Source organism: Silurus meridionalis, chromosome 23, assembly GCF_014805685.1.
Source record: "Silurus meridionalis isolate SWU-2019-XX chromosome 23, ASM1480568v1, whole genome shotgun sequence".
Classification (NCBI taxonomy): Eukaryota; Metazoa; Chordata; class Actinopteri; order Siluriformes; family Siluridae; genus Silurus; species Silurus meridionalis.
In genome coordinates, this window is record NC_060906.1 from 24,359,079 (window position 1) to 24,379,802 (window position 20,724).

At 39.9% G+C, this 20,724-nt stretch overlaps 2 protein-coding genes across 2 annotated transcripts; both read left to right on the forward strand.

The window, feature by feature from the left end:
* The first annotated feature begins 951 nt into the window (after positions 1–951).
* LOC124377445 (ankyrin repeat and SOCS box protein 2-like) lies at positions 952–8,075 on the forward strand. Its single transcript, XM_046836930.1, has 9 exons — positions 952–990; positions 1,982–2,101; positions 2,179–2,354; positions 2,432–2,587; positions 4,688–4,933; positions 5,144–5,315; positions 5,767–6,304; positions 7,338–7,491; positions 7,644–8,075. The coding sequence occupies exons 2-9, from the start codon at positions 2,016–2,018 to the stop codon at positions 7,787–7,789; spliced, it is 1,674 nt and encodes a 557-aa protein (XP_046692886.1). The 5' UTR covers positions 952–990; positions 1,982–2,015; the 3' UTR covers positions 7,790–8,075.
* Positions 8,076–10,993: 2,918 nt separating this feature from the next.
* Positions 10,994–18,624, forward strand: LOC124377444 (ankyrin repeat and SOCS box protein 2-like). The gene is made up of 10 exons (XM_046836929.1): positions 10,994–11,170; positions 12,146–12,427; positions 13,092–13,214; positions 13,305–13,474; positions 13,569–13,724; positions 14,537–14,782; positions 14,917–15,088; positions 15,181–15,751; positions 16,399–16,552; positions 17,534–18,624. Exons 2-10 carry the CDS (start codon positions 12,153–12,155, stop codon positions 17,683–17,685), a joined length of 2,019 nt encoding a protein of 672 aa, XP_046692885.1. The 5' UTR covers positions 10,994–11,170; positions 12,146–12,152; the 3' UTR covers positions 17,686–18,624.
* Positions 18,625–20,724: the final 2,100 nt, after the last annotated feature.

Genomic DNA, 20,724 nt, shown 5'->3' on the forward strand with positions numbered 1-20,724 from the left:
TGTAAAAAGTGCTGTGGCTTTGGATTGAATTTGAAAGCTACAGTAGTTACAGTCAGTAAATAACTTCTCATGTGTAGAGAATCTGATGAGTCTGAAGACACTCTGAAGTTATTTATAGTCGTCTCTGGAAGTCTCGTGTGTTCAGCAGGGTCCGATGGCATGTTGTGAACCAGGCTGAGGTTTGGGGGGCTCCTGACTTGATCCCCTGCTCCTGACTGGAACCCCTCCAGCCAGAACACCTGAGTCATCATTCTGTGTGTCACTGAATCCCTGACACAAATATTCCACAACCATCATGTCCACAGGTCCATGGTGCAGAAGACAGAGACGAGGCGGATCACACGGCACGCTTTTACAGCAAACCTGCAGCCCAGAATGGCAGGTGGAGTTCGACCAGGTAGGACGTTCTCCCAGCATGCTCTGCTTTACTTCTATACACAACACTGTGCCAAACAGTCGGTAATTTTCTGTAATTCACCTGCTCAATACGAACTCAGAATCCAGCTTCAGTGTGTGTGTGTGTGTGATTTGCTTGCTACCTTAATACATCGCACTATCATCCATTATTTACACGTGTAACATCAAAAGTCCAGGTTTCACTTAAACACCGTTCGTATTTCAAATACCTTTTCTTATAGATAAAACACCGTCCCTGCTGAAATACATACACACTTCAAATAAATCATTTAAACAACCCAAAAAAAGAGAATATTATATAATTTACATAGGTGTGTGTGCGGTTAGTCGGTATTTTGCTTTGCTTTGAAGTTTATTGATACTTAATTATTTTGTAAATTTCTTTATATAAATGACAGAATATTATATGATAGACAGCACTGTCAGGTTCATGATCCACCAATTCTCCCAACAGGTGCTGATGATCATCAATTTCATCTGTAGGTTGAAACCCAGTCATTAAGTGTAAACAGAAACAGGAGGATCTGTAGGAGCTTCAGTCTGGGAAAGACACCAACAAACTCTGCTAGTAAGGTGAGGTTTGTGCCACAGGTCCTACACCATGGCAAGACTGAGCACAGCAACATGACTCAAAGTAGTTCTACTGCATCAGCAAGGTCTCTCCCAGGCAAAGATCTCAAAGCAGACTGGGCTTTCAAAATGTTTTAATGCTCTTTAAGCTATTTTGAGGAAGCAGAGAGAAACTTGCGATATTAAGGACGCTGTGGGCCGCCAAGGAAACGTGATGTAGCGGATGAAAGACACATAGTTTTCAGGTTTCAGTGCAATCAGCAAGGACCTGGAGAAAACTAGGTGGACCTATCTACTGTCTGGAGAAGTCTGTTGAGAAGTGGTGTTCAGAGAAGGATTGCAATCAAAAAGCCAAATCTCAGACATGAAAACACGGTGCAGAGACTCAAAATATGAAAATACACATGAAAACAGGAGGAACATGAGGAACTGGAAGAAAAAGTTCAGCAGATCCTCTGGACTGATAAATCAATGATGGTGATGGTGGAGATGATGATTGTGATAATTATGATGATGTGATTATGATGGTAATGATAATGATGGTGATGGTGATGGTGATGATGATGATGATGATGGTGATGATGATGATGGTGATGATGATGATTATAGTGATGGTCACTATGGTGGTAAACGTAATGAAGATGATGAAGATGAATGAAGTTGGAGATAGCAACAATGATAATGGAGATGATGATTGTGATGATGATGATGATGATGATCTTCATGATGGTGATGAGGGGGAGGACAGTAATGACATTTATGATGAAAGTATTTGCAATAAAAGAAATAGAAGAGGAAGAAGAAGGCAATGATGATGATGAAAATGATGATGACAATGATAGGGATGAAGATGATGATAATGATGATGTTAATGATGGTGACAATAGCTAAGATGTTGATGATGATGATGATGATGATGATGATGGTGATGAAGATGATGTATGTATAATCACGCTAATACTTTTGCATCCTCTTGTCACTGTAATTGAAGCAGGACAGAAGATCTCCTCCAGTGATTGATAGAGAGGATGAGCTCAACCAGCATCAGTGAGCAGGAGTGTGTGACATGGAGAACTCTTCATGGCCTCCAAGTCATCTCCCTCACGCCTGCTGAGTACCTAGAATAAAAAAAATACCTTTGATGATATCCTTCATCAAACTCCAATGTGAACTCTGACCTGTGATTGACAGGACTGAGGACCAGCTGCTGTCGGCTGTGTGTGGTGGAGACGTGAGGAAAGTCAGAAATATTCTTGATGGTGAGAAATCTCCGAGGGATCTCTTGAGGGCAGACGCAGATGGCTGGACCGTGATCCACGAGGCGAGTTATTATGGAAAAGCGGAGTGTCTGAAGCTGCTGCTTACAGGTCAGGATGAGTTCAGCAAGTCAAATAAAAACATCATCACGTTTCATCACGTCTTTTTTTGCTCTTCACTTTTCCAGCTGTTCCTGACATGATTAACTCTCAAACCCGTAAACACCAGACTCCTCTGATCCTCGCTGTGTCCCGGGAGCATTTCCTCTGTGTGGAGTATCTTCTGGAGAAAGGGGCAGATCCCAAAATTCCCACTGTAACCAATGAGACACCTCTGTATGAAGGTGAATTTAATCATGATATTTTACAATATTTTTATATTTATTTAAATTTTTTGTATTCAAATAAAGAGAATTGTTCTTGTTCTTTTTGTTGTCAGATTGTTTTAAAGTATATTTCAAGTATATTACAGTACAGTAATACTGAACACTGTAGAATACTGAACACATCCAAACTATGAAAGAAACATGTATGAAATGATGTTTCTTCAAAGTAGCCACCTTTAGCTTTGATGAGCACCTGCAATGGTTTTCAAACAATCTTCTGCAGTTCCCAGAGGTGTTGAGCGCATGTTTGCTGCTCTTCCTTCACTCTTCATTACAACTCATGGTAGACCATCTCACCTGGATTTAGGTAGGGTGATTGTAGAGGCCAGGTGATCTGATACATCACTCCATCACTCTCCATCTTGACCGAAGGAATCTTACGGAACCTACAGGTGTGTTTTGGGTCATTGTCTTGTAGGAAAACCAGTGATGGTCCCAATTGTTGACCTCAATTTTGACTAAATCACTTTTAGGTGTCACCAGCTAAGCACCTCCACACCTTCACATCTCCTCCTTCATGCTACAGTGGAAAGCACACACCAAGAAAATATCTGTTTACCCTCTGTAAGTCTAACAAATCTTAAATCTGGACTTTTCTGACCAAAAACAGTGTTTCACTGATCTTTGAATAGATCATTGTGATTCTTGGCGCAAACCAGTCTCATCTGCTTGTTGTTTTTCTGAAGTAATGCTTTCTTTGATCAAATTTGACCATAAAGGTCTGACTCACACAGTCTCCTCTGAACAGTGCATGTTAAAATACAGTATGTCGGCAAATTGAATAAAAGTGTTTATGGAATTTAGTGTTTTGTTAGGCTGATAATTCTTGAGAGAAGAAGTGACCATCTGTGAGCAACAGTATGGTTTCATGCAGAAACAGCACCACAGACGCATTATTTGCTTTGAGAATGTTGATGGAGAAGTATAGAGAAGGTCAGAAGGAGTTGCATTGTGTGTTTGTGGATTTAGAGAAAGCGTACGACAGGGTGGAGAGAGGAGTTGTGGTATTGTATGAGGAAGTCTGGTGTGTCAGAGAAGTATGTGAGGGTGGTGCAGGACATGTATGAGGACAGTGTGACAGCAGTGAAGTGTGCAGTAGGAACGACAGACTGGTTCAAGGTGGAGGTTGGACTGCATCAAGGAACATGTATGAAATCTGTACCTGAGCCATTTTTGGAGTTAGAGACAAAGCAAGGGAAGCGAGATTGAAATGGTTTGGACATGTTTAGAGGAGGGACATAGTGTATATCAGTAGGAGAATGCTGAGGATGGAGCCACCAGGAAGGAGAAAAAGAGGAAGGCCAAGAAGGAGGTTTATGGATGTGGTTATTGAAGACATGCAGGTAGTTGGGTTGAAAGAGGCAGATGTAGACAACAGGGGGGTATGGAGACAGATGATCCACTGTGGCGACCCCTAATGGGAGAAGCTGAAATAAGATGAAAAAGAAGAAGGAGTTACACTGGTAATTCTAATAAATTTATCTTCTGCAGCAGAGGTAGCTCCTGGTCTTTTTTCCTTGGCCAGTCCTGATGAGAGCATGTTTCGTCATAGTGTTTGATGGTTTTGAAATCTGTACTTGGAGATCCATTTAAAGTTCTTGAGATGTTCTTTTTTTGCCTTAACTGAGTGTGTCTTGCTATAATATGGATTTGTACATAAGTTGTAGTCTAAATGCCAACATTGTTGTAGTAGCACTAATAGTGCTTTTGACTCTATACTCACACTTTCCTCTGCACAAGACAAGTGATGGTTTAAAGCACATTAAGGAGCCAAGAGCACTCAAAAATGAACTCTTGGTAAGACTCTCCTATGACCTAAAACCCAATCCAGTTGATGACCTCATGAATCTGATGAGTTTCCAGAGCTGCATCAAAGCTGGATGGAGGTACTTTGGACAATCTGAAACATAAAATATTTTCTGGGTTCTTTAACTCGTTTCTGTTTACTACAGAATTCCAGACATGTTCTTTCACAGTTTGATTCTTCAATATTAATGTACAATGTAATAGAAATTAAGAAAAGTGATGAAAACGTGTATTTTTGTTTTCCATGCTCAGCGTGTGCTACAAGTAACGTTCGCATGGTCCATCTCCTGCTGAGACATGGAGCAGATGTCAATCAGAGATGTTTTGATGGATGGACAGCTCTGCACGAGTCAGTGTCTCAGGATGCTTTGGAGATCTGTGAGCTGTTAGTGGAACATGGAGCTAAGATCTTCTCACGGAACATCTACGGAGTCACTCCGCTGTTCCTTGCTGCTCAGTGTGGACACCTGGAGGTTCTTCACTTCCTTATCCACAGGGGTCAGTTCTTCACTCTGAAAACCAGTAACACCTGAGCAGTCCTGGATTCTGATTGGACAAAAGGCTTTGCATTATGGTTTCTATGTTAACAGTATCAATTGTTGATTGTTTTATTGTAACAGCGCTGTGTTGTGTTGTGTTGTGTTGTGTTGTGTTGTGTTGTGTTGTGTTGTGTTGTGTTGTGTTGTGTTGTGTTGTGTACTGGGGCAGGTGCTGATGTAAACACCGAGGCGCAAGACGGGGCCACGGCGTTGTACGAGGCCTGCAGGAATCATCACACACATGCTGTGGAGCTTCTTCTGTCTCATGGTGCTGATGCTAACAGACCAGGAAAGGACGGACTTTTACCTCTTCACATGGCAGCAAGACATGGAAACCATGGGTATAACGCCAACACTAATACCAACACCAACACAAACAGAAATAAACACAAACAAAAATACAAACACAAACAAAAACAAATAGAAACAATCAAACACAAACAGACACACACAAACATTTAAACACAAACAGACACTCAAACGAACAAAACACAAATAAAAACAAACAGAAACTCAAATAAACAGAAATAAACAGAAACACAAACAAACAGAAAAAAACCAAACAGAGACAGAAAGACTTTATCAGAGGAGGTGTTGTGTACAGATGTGCAGGTTGGTGATGGAGCTGATTGTGATTCTCAGGTGAACTGAATAATCCCAGATGTTTGATTGATTATATGACACATCAGCATCAGCATTAGAAGTTATTAGCGATAGTGTGTAATCGAGTGAACTGGAATGTAATGGAAATCAGTACTGTTTCATATTACCATTCTTCTGCCTCTTTTTCAGGATCATCTCCAAACTCCTCCCGATCACGGAAGCGAGTGTACTCCGACGCAGCGGCATTAGCCCCTTGCATCTCTCAGCCGAGAACGATGAGGACCACGCCTTGGAGCTCCTAATCCATGCTGGCTTTGATGTAAACTTCCTGCTTTCTCGGGCTCTTTCCTGCCTGTATGAAGACCGTCGCGTGTCGGTGCTGTACTTTGCTGTACATAACAGGAACCTAGAGGCTACCAGGATGCTCCTGGAGGCTGGTGCTGATCCAAACCTGGACCCATTCAATGTCTTGTTGCTGGCTGTGAGGCAGGGTGATGTCCACATGGCTACATTACTGCTGGAGCATGGAGCTAACGTTAACGCCTCACTCCCTACACGCCCCAGCAACTTTCCTGCCTGCCTGATGCTCAGCGTCTGGAACATGGCCATGATAAAATGCCTACTGGACCACGGCTGTGATGCAGGAGCATGTTTTCAGTGTGAGTATGGTGCTGAAGAGCATCCGACCTACAACAGGAGCCAGACGGAGACACTCCCATGTTTACAGGTACTGCATCATATATACTGTGAGATCATTCCACAACAGACTGTATATATAATCTACTGTTATCTACAACGACAACAACAACAACAACAACAACAAAACAGACTGTATATATATAATCTACTGTTATCTCCAACAACAACAACAACAACAACAATTACAACAAAACAGACTGTATATATAATCTACTGTTATCTCCAACAACAACAACAACAACAACAACAACAATGACAACAAAACAGACTGTATATATAATCAACTGTTATCCCCAACAACAACAACAACAACAACAACAACAACAACAACAACAACAACAACAACAAAACAGACTGTATATGTAATCAACTGTTATCTCCAACAACAACAACAACAACAACAAAACAGACTGTATATATATAATCAACTGTTATCTCCAACAACAACAACAACAACACCCTAACAAACTGTATATATAACTTACTCTTATCTTCCTCAACAACAATAAAAACAAACAGACCATATATATACCTTACTCTTATCTTCAACAACAACAACAACAACAACAACAACAACAAAACAGACTGTATATAATCTACTCTTATCTCCAACAACAACAACAACAACAACAACAACAACAACAAAACAAACTGTATATATAATCTACTGTTATCTCCAACAACAACAACAACACCATAACAAACTGTATATATACCTTACTCTTATCTTCAACAACAACAAAAAACAGACTATCTATATATATAATCCACTAGTATCTTCAACAACAATAATAACAACTCTTCAACAACAAACAACAGCACCAATAACAACAACAAACACAAAAACAAGAACAATGACAACAACAATAAAACAATAACAATAAAAACAACAACAAAAACAATAACCGTTAGAGTAAGGCTACCCCAGCAGTAGCTGCAGTGGTGATCCTCCTTCTCTCCTGCAGTTCTCTGTGATGTTCCTCCTGCTCTCCTGCTGTTCTGTGAGATGTTTCTCCTGTTCTTCTGCAGTTCTGTGAGATGTTTCTCCTGTTCTTCTGCAGTTCTGTGAGATGTTCTCAGCTCTCTCGGGCTGTGTCAGGACGGGACGTGTCATTGACCTGCTCCTGGATTATGTCTCTCAGGGAAAACTCTGCTCCAATCTCCAGAAACTGCTGGAACGGGACGAATCCTGGACGCAAATCAGAGATAAATCGAGTACGTACTGTGCGTGTGCATGAGATGACCACTGGGGCAAAACATTAAATAAATACATATACTCTATATATATTACAAGCTGAAAAGTTTACACCCCCACTAACGCTTAAAAGTAAAACATGATGAGACGTATCATTTCTCCTCCTCTTTAGTGCTTCCTCAGAGTCTCATGCACCTGTGCCGCGTCCAAATACGACAGTTCCTGGGAATAAATGGACTGAAGTGTCTCAGGAGCCTTCCAGGAAGATTAATCAGGTTCCTCAACCACGATGTGCAGGGTGAAAAAGATCTCCTGTAGCTTCAAACTGACTGTGACAACGCGCTGACACTTCCATAAACCTCTGCAGTATCCTGTACAACATCCTGTCAAAGAACTGTTGCTATGGAAACAATAACACATCCGTACAGAAGCGCTGCTGTTCAAGTGAATGAACTAAACCCATACCTCCTGACCAATCAGAGAGCAGGATTCAGCAGCAATGTGATGTACCAAGGAAACATCATGTACGTAGGGATTTTGCTAGATTGTATTGCATGTCAAAAATTACAATTATTATATAAATTATAATAAACTTTTAGCAGTATTACAGTGTGTGTGTGTGTGTGTGTGTGTGTGTGTGTGTGTGTGTGTGTGTGTGTGTGAGTGTGTGAGATCATTTAACCACACGATGGCGCTACAGTAATGTAGAAATAGATAGTATCATAATTGTGTGTGTGTGTGTGTGTGTGTGTGTGTGTGTGTGTGTGTGTGTGTGTGTGTGTGTGTGTGTGTGTGTGTCTGGGTGTGTGTGTGTGTGTGTGTGTGTGTGTGTGTGTCTGGGTGTGTGTGTGTGTGTCTGGTTTGTGTGTGAGAGATCATTTTAACCACACGATGGCGCTACAGTAATGTAGAAATAGATAGTATCATAATTGTGTGTGTGTGTGTGTGTGTGTGTGTGTGTGTGTGTGTGTGTGTCTGTGTGTATGTGTGTGTGTGTGTGTGTGTGTGTGTGTGTGTGTCTGGTGTGTGTGTGTGTGTGTGTGTGTGTATGTGTGTGTGTGTGTGTGTGTGTGTGTGTGTGTGTGTGTGTGTCTGGTGTGTGTGTGTGTGTGTGTGTCTGGGTTTGTGTGTGAGAGATCATTTTAACCACACGATGGCGCTACAGTAATGTAGAAATAGATAGTATCATAATTGTGTGTGTGTGTGTGTGTGTGTGTGTGTATGGGTGTGTGTGTGGGGGTGTGTGTCTGGGTGTGTGTGTGAGTGTGTATGTCTGGGTGTGTGTGTGTGTGTGTGGGGTATGTGTCTGTGTGTGTGTGTGTGTGTGTGTGTGTGTGTGTGTGTGTGTGTGTGTCTGGGTTTGTGTGAGAGAGATCATTTTAACCACACGATGGCGCTACAGTAATGTAGAAATAGATAGTATCATAATTGTGTGTGTGTGTGTGTGTGTGTGTGTGTGTGTGTGTGTGTGTGTGTGTGTGAGAGAGAGAGAGAGAGAGAGAGAGAGAGAGATCATTTTAACCAAACGATGGCGATACAGTAATGTAGAAATAGATAGTATCCTAATTGTGTGTGTGTGTGTGTGTGTGTGTGTGTGTGTGTGTGTGTGTGTGTGTGTGTGTGTGTGTGTGTGTGTGTCACCTCTGCTTTGCTTTATTTATTTTATCTGATATAAATGTACATGCTACATGGCATATTGGTTTATAATTGTTTATAATGATTGTGTTAAATGTAATTATTTACAGTTCATTAAATATAATATATATAAAATATATTTATTTTCTGTTTTAAAAAAAATGTATCAGATGTAACTGTCGGTTTGTGTTTCACTCAGTCATGTTCTCATACCAGATTTTTGTCGTTGTTAACCATATAATTATAAATTATTCAGTATATTGAATAAACCTTAAAATATACCGAAAATTATAAAATTATACTAAAATGATAAGACGATGAGCCGAAGCGCACGTCTGAGTTCTGTACATGTTATTTAGAAAGAAAGAAAGAAAGAAAGAAAGAAAATGAAAGAAAATAAAAGAGATAAAAGAAAGTACAAAAAATAAAGAAAAGTTGTGTGGTCTCTTCCTTATCTTCTTTTCATTTTCACTTCTTCTTCATTCTTCTCCTCTTCTGTCATCTTCTAATTCCATTCCTTTTATATATTTATCGTTTTCTTTTTCTTCTTCTTCTTCTTCTTCTTCTTCTTCTTCATCTTCTTCTTATTATTATGACTATTATTTTTTCCCCTCTGTTTCTTCCTTTTCTTATTCTTCTTCCTCTCATTTCAGTTTGTCTTTTTTTTCCTGTTTAGAGACTCAAACTGTCCGAATGCTGTTTTTATTTGTGAAGAAATTTCCCAAAAAAATCCCAAAGCAGCGTTACACAGATAAAGAGGTTATAAAATATGAATGTCTAAGTTTGGTCTCTATAATTTGATCCCTTCTGAGTGAAAGAGTGGCAACTGTGAAGAAAGAAAAGCTCCCTGAGACTCCTTGCAAAAGAAACCTTAAGAGGAACCGGACTGCAAAGAGAATCTCAGACTCATCTTCAACACCGAATCATTACAGTTCCATCATTGTTGAGGTGCTGTTCAGTGACAGGTGCTGAGATACAGAACTCTTCATGCATCGTGTCAGGAATGTCCAACAGGGGGAGACACAGATGCCTTTTTGTGGCTACTTGGGCTGATATGGACCGACCCACAGCCTTAGCCGTTTCTTTGGTGGCCCTAATAGCCAGGTCTGCAGCACAACGTAGCTCCTGAATGTCATCAGACCCACAGCTCACAGAGCGTGGACAACTCATTCCACATTGAGTCTCCATTTGCTTGTATAATAAGTACACTCCTCTGGGAAGATGTTCCACAAGGTTCTGTGGAGATTTATTCAGACTGGTAATGATGTAGGTAAGGTGAGGAGACCTCAATGGGGTTCAATAGTGCTGGAGCTCTATAGGAGGAGATCTTCCACACACTTCCATCCCAAGCAAAGCAGATCTTTATAGAGGTTGTTTTGTGCACTACTATGTCATGTTGGAACAGGTTTGGGTCTCCTAGTTCAAAAGAAGAGAAAAGTCAGATGTTTAGATGTTCCAATACTTCTAATAATAAACGTCAGATGTTCCAATAGTTTCATTATATTGACTTTTCCTATTAAAAAATTATTTTTTTAACCATAATTTCATTGAGAATGAACCAGGAAGAAGATGTATTTATTGATAAAGACCTCAAAGCACTTGTGTCAGTAAAACTGCATCTTTTGTGATCATCTTCACAGATGAATTCTGAAGGACCAGAGGTCTGTTGGTATGCTTCATCATGGTTCAGCAAAGCTGAAGCTCCAAAACCCATGCAAATCTGTAAAACCATGAGTGGGTTTGATGTTTTTGCTTCACTAAGCGGTTTGTTTATTTGCAGGGGTACTGCTGGAATTCTTCCCACTGTAATTTTCCCCTCGTCCTTCAGACCAGACGTGCCTTAATGCCAACGTGTGAGCCAAGTAATGATGAGTTCGAGGTCACAGGATTGTTTACAGCATTACATCCAGATTGCTTTCACATCAGCACTGAATTTAATAATCCGGCTCTCCACTAAGCAGCAGCATTCAGGAGACACGACTCTGAAAGAGCACAACTTCTCCACTAAAGATCTACAACATCTACACCAATCCAGCTTTCTGGTCTCTGTTCATACTCAGAGAGGTACGTGATCAACTCGATATCAGGATTTAATCAGGATAAATATCAGCGTTTTCCTGACTTTTGTGTTTTATATGATGTAAGTTTTATATGAAGTTCTCCAAACTCCTGCTGCTGTTATTAAAGATGATCCCAGGTTTCCTTCATTTTCAGATCAGAGGAAACGTTTTCCTTCTATATTATTATGCACATGATCTAAAAAAAATGTAATGAATTTCAAAGCTGTTTAGAATAAACTGGAGGAGATGTGGGTTGGAGGTATCATGGGTTATGGTTATATCTATGGTTAGATCCATGTCTTCTTTTTCCTTTTCTTCCTCTTCTTCATTTTATAAAATTTTTCTTTCTTTACTTCCAATTTTTCTTCTTTCTTTTAATCCTTTTTTTCACATACTTCTACCTCATCATTTATTTCTCCTTCCTTTTCTTCTTCTTCTCCTTCCAATTTTTTTTATTCTTCTTCCTTTTCAATTTTTATTATTTCTGATCTATTTTTCATGTTTTTTGTCTTCTATTTCTACTTTTTCTTTTCCTTCTTTTCCCTTTCTTCTTCTTCTTATTTGTCATCTCCTTCTTCTCCTTTCACTCTTTTCTATTTTTCTTTTTTCTCTTTTTTTGCTTCCTTTTCTTCTTCTCCTCATACTACTTATACTACATCCTTCTTCTCTTCTTGTTTTCTTCTTCTGAAACTAGTTATTTTATATCCTCCCCTTCTTTTTTTTATTTCCTTCTTCTTCCTCTTCATCATCATCTTTTTCTTCTCTAAAAGGCTCTAGAAGGCTTTTCTTACTGATCTTCTGTCACAATCGAACTGAGCTTGATTATTTCCTTCACCTGATCCAGGTTGCTGTATATCATTAAGAACAGGACATTTAAAAAAAGAGATAACATATATATATATACATACAAGGCACAAACTTTTGCAGTCATACTGTATTCATGTGGAATAAACTGAAATACAGAATGTCCTTTCTCCAGGTGGATAATGGCTGCTGCCCAGGTGTCGGCCCCAAACCTGACCACTTCTCCTGTCGACACAGAGGACTACAGCATCTATGCTAACATGTCTGAGGAGCAGCTTCTGCAGCTAGCTATCGAGCGAAGTCTAGCTGATACTCAGCAAAACTGGTCTCACCCCTCGAGACTGACGACCCAGCGTTCAGCCCTCCAAAGATTTCAGAACATCCCTCCTCCTGCTAATCCACCAGCTATTCCAACGGCTAATCCACCATCTGATCCACCATGCAGCCTATCAGATAGGTTAGTCTTTATAACACTGCTAGCACTTTTCATACCAAATTATGTGGTACAGCAAATACAACAGTTTCTTTTTCTTTGCTAATGTTTTTAAGACAACATAATTTTATCATCGAAATAAATGTTCAAAAATGTTTTGTTACCAGGTGTTTAGAATCCCAAACAATCTCAAGATCAGAGGATGAGTGGTGCAGGGGTTTAAGATCAGAGGAAGAGTGGTCCAGGGGTTGAACTTCGGAAGGAGTGGGGTGCAGGGGTTTAAGATTGGAGGGCATAAAGTGCAGGGTTTGAGGATCAGAGAGAGAGAGTGGTGCAGAGTTTGAGGAGCAGAGGAAGAGTGGTGCAGGGGTTGAAGATAAAAGGGAGAGTGGTGCAAGGGTTGAAGATCAGGGGAATGTAGAGCAGGGTGAGATAAGAGCTCTAAGGTAAAAGACCCAGCTGCTGGTGTATTTTTGGCTTTGTATGTAGCAGTGGGGTGGTGAGGGAGAACTTAGGGAGGTTATGAAACAAGTCATGCTGCTGCATTCTGGATCAGTTGCAAAGGTCAAATATCTAGTAGAGGCAGATCTGCCAGGACTGGGGGGCAGTAGTCCAATCTTGTTGCTAAATGTCATGTTTTTAGTAAATTACAGCCTGTTTTCACAATATAACATTATCATCCTTACAGTAATGAACAAAGCACATCAATCTATAGAGATGTTCAAAAGCATTTCTTCCGCAAAGACAAGCAGGAAGTGATTTCCTGGACAAGATACAATGGATCTCTACGGGTTACTGTCAAATCGGTCAAGTGCGTATTTTTTTAATAAAATAACCAAATGATTGTTAATTGATCATTAATATGGTTTGTAACATGTTAATTGGTGCCATTTTTTTCCAGTGATTTTGACCCGTTTCTGTCAGCGGTTTGGAAAGGTGACGCTAAGGCCCTAAGTGAATTAATACAAAGCAACTCCAGAAACCTTCTGGAAGCCAATCGGGAGGGCTGGTTCCCTCTGCACAAGTGCGCTTACTATGGCCATTTGGAGTGTCTCAAGGTTTTGCTAAGTGGTAAGGAGTAATTTGTAGTCCATGCCATCCCGAACCGTCCTGTGTTTCCTGTTTGGATGTCCACCCATGACAGTATTTGATTGTGTGATTTCAGCTGCACCAGAAACGATGAACAGACGCACTCTGAAGGGCCAAACTCCGCTTCTTTTGGCTGTGAGCCACCGGCATTTAGATTGTGTTCATTATCTGTTGGAGAAAGGTGCGGATCCGAACCTGGCAAACAAACAAGGGGAGACTCCGCTATACAAAGGCAAATATATTTTAATATAGATTATAATATAGATATAGATTTATTTTGTGTGTTAGCAATAAAGCTGGCTTTACATGTCTGATTGAAGACGGTACTAACACCATTTCTATTGCTGACAATGTTTTTACACCACTTCTACACCGTGTAATGTTCTGGCACAAAATTTGGCACACTACCACTAAGTCGAGGTGTTAAAAAAGATTCGAGACTAGTTTTGTAACATGCCAACAGATGGCAGCACAAGGCTGGAGGCACAGTCACAGGGGGCACCGATCTTTATAAGTCAGTGTACCTCAAGACATCGTCCTGTGTACATCGGGAGCTGTGCAACTGGTGCTATTCTGATCATGTGTGTTACCACATCTGCTATTTCATCATCGACTGCAAGTTGAACACCCTGTCACAGAGCTCTCCTAACACGTGAGTTTCTTGCCAGAAACAACATGATCTCTCTTCCGCACCCAACCTACTCACCAGATTTGGCTCCTCTTCCTGAAGATGAAGATCCAGCTCAAAGGTCAGTGTTTTTGATACTGTTGCGAAGATCCAGTGTGACTCGCAGAAGGTGCTTGACATGCCTCAAAAACATTCCAGAAGTGGCAGGAATGCTGGGTGTGCTGTTTTGCTGTGCAAGGGGACTATTTTACAGGTGATAGTGTGTAAACATAGATAAAGAAAGTACTTTCTTGTAAACAGAGAATCTAGAAACCTTTTGATACCACCTTGTTTTTTAACAATGTAGGCCTGGTTTAATGTACTCTATAAGTCAAAGCAATTAAAAAATTGTATATTTACAATACTGTTCTTCACAGCTTGTGAAAAGGGAACCGAGGAAGCTGTTGGTCTTCTGCTAAGATATGGCGCATTGACAACCAGGGCTTCAGTGCAGGGGACAACACCACTGCATGAAGCAGTGCCCAGAAAAAATGTGGAGATGTGCAAGATGCTGCTGCAAGCAAGAGCAAATCTGAACGCTAAAAACATTTATGGCATAGACCCACTGTTTACAGCAGCTGAGTGTGGTGCTGCCGAGGTTCTTAGCTTCCTGCTCATGAAAGGTAAACAGCAAATTAAAATATAAACGCTAGAGTACCACTTGCAAGGTCACCAACCATGAAGTGAAGGTTTAATCCATATGTAGTGGTAGTGATAAGCTAGTTACTTAGTATTTATTAGGTTTCTTTTCCTTTAGGTGCAGACATCAACACTAAGGCTGACGATGGAGCCTCTGCATTGTTTGAAGCCTCTAAAAATGGTCACAGTGAAGTTGTGGAGATTCTCTTGTCCAAAGGTGCTGATGTTAACAAATCTAACAATGCTGGATTACTTCCTATTCATATTGCTGCTAAAAATGGTCATGATGGGTAAGTAAAAAAAAGGTTCATTCTATCATACTATAAGTTGGCATTGAGTTAATCTGACTAGGCTTAAATGCATGATTTGTTTGCTTTCTCAGAGTCGTTGCCATGCTAATACCAAGAACTAGCAGGGCAAAGCTGAAGCAGTGTGGCATCAGTCCTCTTCATTTGGCTGCAGAACGCAACAGAGACAATGTTCTTGAAATTCTGATCAACGCCGGACTTGATGTCAACTTTAGGCTGTCTGATGATTGGTCCAAAATGTATGAGGATCATCGCAGCACTGCGCTTTATTGTGCCGTGTGTAACAGTAATGTTGAGGGGGTCACGATGCTCCTGGAGGCTGGTGCCAACCCAAACCTGGACTTCTTCAATCCTTTGCTTGTTGCAGTTAGAAAGGGCTGCATGGAAATGGTCAAGCTTTTGGTCAGCTATGGTGCGAATATCAACTCCATTCTTACAACTCATCCCACCAAATTCCCGGCCGCTTTACTCTTTTGCTTTAATTACTTGCCGATGATTAAGTACCTCATGGATAATGGTTGCGATGCCCTATCATGTTTCCAATGTGACTACGGCAGTAATACTCACCCGCCCATTAAAGAAAGCAGAGACAGAAGGGAGAGGCTATATTACATCAGTGAGGAAAGTTTTGAAAGGAGTTTACAGGTAAATATTAGGATAAAATGTTGGGGAACCTCAAGGGAACATCCTTGGTATTGAACATAGGATCCATTTGAGACTAGCGTTAAGGTACAGAACTGGTGCTTAATGTCTATTTATTGGAATTATTTTCAGGTATACACTGATCAGGCATAACACTATGGCATTATAAAATTATGACTGGTCAATTGAGTAACACTGATTATCTCTTCATCATGGCACCTGTTAGTGGGTGGATATATTTACCGGGCAACAAGTGAACATTTTGTCCTCAAAAAGTTGACGTGTTAAAAGCAGGAAAAATGGGCAAGTATAAGGATTTGACCAAGTTTAACAAATTGTGACATCTAGAAAACTGGGTCAGAGCATTTCCAAAACTACAGCTCTTGTGAGCTGTTCCTGGATTGCAGTGGTCAGTATCTATCTAAGTGCTCCAAGGAAGCAATGGTGGTAAACCGGCAACAGGGTCATGGGCGGATTAATGCACGTGGGGATCGAAGGCTGGTCCATGTGGTCCGATCCAACAGACGAGCTGCAAATTGCACCAAAACCAAACCCTTGAGGTATCCCGGTAAAAAGCAATGGTACATTAAAAACGTAAGTTGAAACTTGCTTGGATATTGTTTTAATGTTCAAATATGTGACTCCAACAGTTCTGCGAGATCATCTCTAGGCCATCGGCTACCATTTGGGCTGGACCTATCATAGACATCCTGCTGGACTACGTGGGTCATGTGAAGCTCTGTTCCAGACTTAACGACTACCTAAATAGTTACAGCAAATGGGCTGAAATCAGAGAGAAAGCAAGTATGTCAAATTCCGTGTATAAAATTGTTAACTTTCCATTTATACATCCTGAGTTGCCTACGTTTCTGGTACAAACTGTAGTATTAGGTACAGGGCATTCTTTATCCGAGCCAGGAAGTTGATGGATCCAATGTCTGTCCTGGTTATACTTGGCAAGGGGTGGAAATACTTTGTAATTGGGAATACCAATTTGTAACCAGTCAATCACAAGGCACATGCATGATCACACCTGGAGGCAATTTAAATGTACTAATCCATATTTTTGCCATATGAGAGGAAGTTAGAGTCATTCTGGTGCACCAGAAGCCTCACAGCTCCTGGGTCCCCAGCTCAAACCTGAGCTCAGAGAAACATCTGTGCTGGTTTTGGTGCATGTGAGTTCTGTGGTTTTCTTCCAAAAACAAACAAGTAGTTGTGCACTGTGCATGGCTCATGTGATGGACTAGTATTTAATCTTTTGTGTATTCCCACCTTACACCCAGAGGTCCTTAGATAGTTTTTGTATCCACGCTTGATTTGGTCCACCTTACCTCTTACACTATATAAAAAAGAATAGGAATAACTGTCTTTTTTAGACATATATGGTTCTTCTTCAAATGGTTACCACAAAGGTACACAATTGTGTAGGTTGGCTGTGGATGCAGTTCACTTGAAATAGGAGACTCCTATTTCCAACATGACAATGCCCCTGTGCACAAATCCAGATACATGAAGACATGAAAGATCTTTTGCTATAGAACTTCAACCCTATTGAATGCACCAAGGGAATCATTTTCCCAGAAGAGTGGAGCTTATAATAAAAGCAAATAGGCACTCAAAGTGGAATGAGATGCTCACAAAGCACATAATCTTGTGTTTAGGCATCCACAACTTTTGTCCACGTATTCTATATGTCATAATAAACCAAATGTAAATTGTTGTATCAGTTGCATTATTTGTGAATAAATGGGCTGTATAACATTATAACTCTGTTTTGTGCAGCGCCTCCTCGACCCTTGATGCATCTCTGCCGGATAAACATTCGTCAGCAGCTTGGGATCAAGAGACTAAGACAGATAAACAAGCTTCCTCTGCCTGGGAGGCTTATGAAGTTCTTGCGACATGATAGAGAATCGTTTGCTGATATCCTGTGAAAGGTTGGACGTTAAATGTGCCAAAAATTGCTATTTTTGTTTAGAATTGACAACGTGGCTTTATAAACGATAAGATAAAATATTCAGAAATATCTTTAAGGCGAATGAAGATGTGTAAATTTTATTTTGTGAGACTAAGGTTGTTATTCATTTGTTCCTGTTTGTAGAAAAAAATAATACAAAAACTGTGAATTCTATTATATACAAAATATATATATATATATATATATATAAAGTTAGGTTTTTAAAAACTATTAGTTTTGTTAAAAGTTTTATTTTTTTAAATGTTTGATTGAAAAAAAAAGTGTGGAGTTTTGGTGTCTCAGAGATACGTGCATTCTCCTTTTGTTTCTATGCAACAATCTCAGGTAATGTAACAGTATGAAAAATGTCCCTTGACCAAACAAATCCAGATGCACTTTATTTTCATTGAAAAATCATCACAGCTTTACACACGTATCTGGACACTTCGTTTCACCTGAACATTCAGCTGAAATATTTTGCCGTGCCTCTTCTAAAACTTGGCAAAGATGTTCTTCACTAGATTTTTTTACAATCCATTTCATCCCAGAGCGTCTCATCGTCTTGTTGTATGGTTCCAGGTTGGTTCCAATGAGCCGCAGTCTAGACGGAATTCGAATTACATGGTGACAGATTTACATGGTGTTAAAGTATGGAATAAGAGCCATATTGGGTCAGGATTCCTTTCACCATGTATATATGTAATTAGCATGTTCGCCAGATATGAACAGAAACATGTCCAGAGGAAAGTTCCGGAGCTACATGTATTTCATCCAAAACCGACTGTTATTGCCTAAGGGTCAAGTCAAGTCAAGTCAAGTTTATTTGTATAGCGCTTTTCACAACAGACATTGTCTCAAAGCAGCTTTACACAAATCAACAGTGAAGGTGAATGGTGTGCATTTGTCCCTGATGAGCAAGCCGTGGCGACTGTGGCAAGGAAAAACTCCCTTAGATGTTATGAGGAAGAAACCTTGAGAGGAACCAGACTCAAAAGGGGAACCCATCCTCATCTGGGTGACATCAAGAGTTTGATCATAAATCTTTCAACAATACAGAACACTGGACAGTGAGAACTAACATGATTACTGGAGTATAAGATTATAAGTAATGTTCTTTCTGCAGTCTTAAACAGTCTATATGGTTAGTAGCTCCGAGTTTTATAAGCTCAGCATTTGTGATCACCACAGATCCAGCATCAGCTTCTCCATGCCAGAGCCTTTAAACACTCCAGGAGGTCCAATGTCAAAACTCCACACATGTAGCGGGATCCAAATGGCACTGGTACGTCTCTAGATGGTTCAGGATGTTTGTGAGTTCGGCATCTACTTCTTCAAAGGTCCGTAATCATCACGAGGTGGGAGGTGACTGGAGCTGGAGCAACCTCAGGATGCCTCGGGATGGGGAGAAAGAGAAGCAGTGGAGAGGAATTAGCGTAGCTGCTGTTCATGATATTAACAGCACAAGTTGATAATGTGCATGTGATCAGATGTTCTGGAGCACAAGGTTATGATGTGATGTGTGTTATGTGTAGGCTTTGCTAAAAAGATACGTTTTTAATCTACACTTAAACTGGGAGAGTGTGTCTGAGCCCCGAACACCGTCAGGAAGACTATTCCAGAGTTTAGGAGCTAAATGTGAAAATGCTCTACCACCTTTAGTGGACTTTGCTATTCTAGGAACTACTAGAAGCCCAGAGTTTTGAGATCTCAGGGAGCGTGGCGGATTGTAGCGTGTTAAAAGACTGGATAGATACACAGGAGCCAAACCATTTAGTGCTTTATAAGTGAGAAGTAATAGTTTGTAGTCTATTCGAAACTTAACAGGAAGCCAATGTAGGGACGATAAGATCGGGGTTATGTGATCATATTTTTTTGACCTTGTAAGAACTCTGGCTGCTGCATTCTGGACTAACTGAAGCTTGTTTATTAATGAAGCAGGACATCCACCTAGTAATGCATTACAGTAGTCTATTCTGGAGGTCATAAACGCATGGACGAGCTTCTCTGCATCGGATATAGACAACATATTTCTTAGCTTAGAAATATTTCAACAATTTGATGAAAATGAATATCACTATATGGCGATTTTGTTGTATAGAAACAAAAGCAATCAGAGAAAAATCACAGGTTTACAAAATTCTCAAGTGTTTTCACACTAAAACTTAAAAAAAAAAATGTATTTATCAGATAAAAAATCTTGCAGATTAAAGTTTGCAGAAGAAAAGTTTGCAGATTAATACAATTTCAAATCAAATAGTAGGAAATGATAAACATTTAAAAAAATATTACAATTATTTTTATTTGAATTGTTTGTACCTCAGTACCAAAATGAACGTGACTCAATAGTGCAGCTAGCAGATGTTAGGTCAAAAAGCAATTTCTATACGATATATTATAGTTTGTGCAGTTGGATTTGTTATTTTTGAATTCTTTTTCTTGTTCTTATTCTTATGATTATTATGATAAAAAAGGCTGATCTCGGACCGCTGAGAATCGTGCTGTAAAATGCCCAAAGTCATCTGAATTGGAGTGTTTACACTGTGTGTGATAGTGTACAGGCTGATAGAGATGTGTATTATATTATGTTTCTACAACACTTTTTAAAAGTGTTTCAATAAAATACACTTTTTTGGGTAATTCATTTTTATCATTTAGAAATATATTGTATTGTAATTAAATCAGATTGATTTAAATGTCAGACATCGTCCCGCTTTGTCCATGTCTCGGCTCGTGGCAAGAAACTCACAAACTCACTTCTGTTTGTATGTGCATCTGTAGCAGATATCAAGCAGCATCATCAGGACAGAAGCACAACCACAAACAAATAGAACGAATAATTGGATTCATTGATTTTAAAGGAGAGTAGTTTGAGGCAAAATTTGTAAAAACGCAACACTCCCGAGACTAAGAGATTAAATGCAAATACTTAGCATACTTGAAATATTTTATCAGGTAAACACATTGCAAGAATACGGATATGTGTAAAAAAATTGTGTGGAATAACTTCACTGCCAAA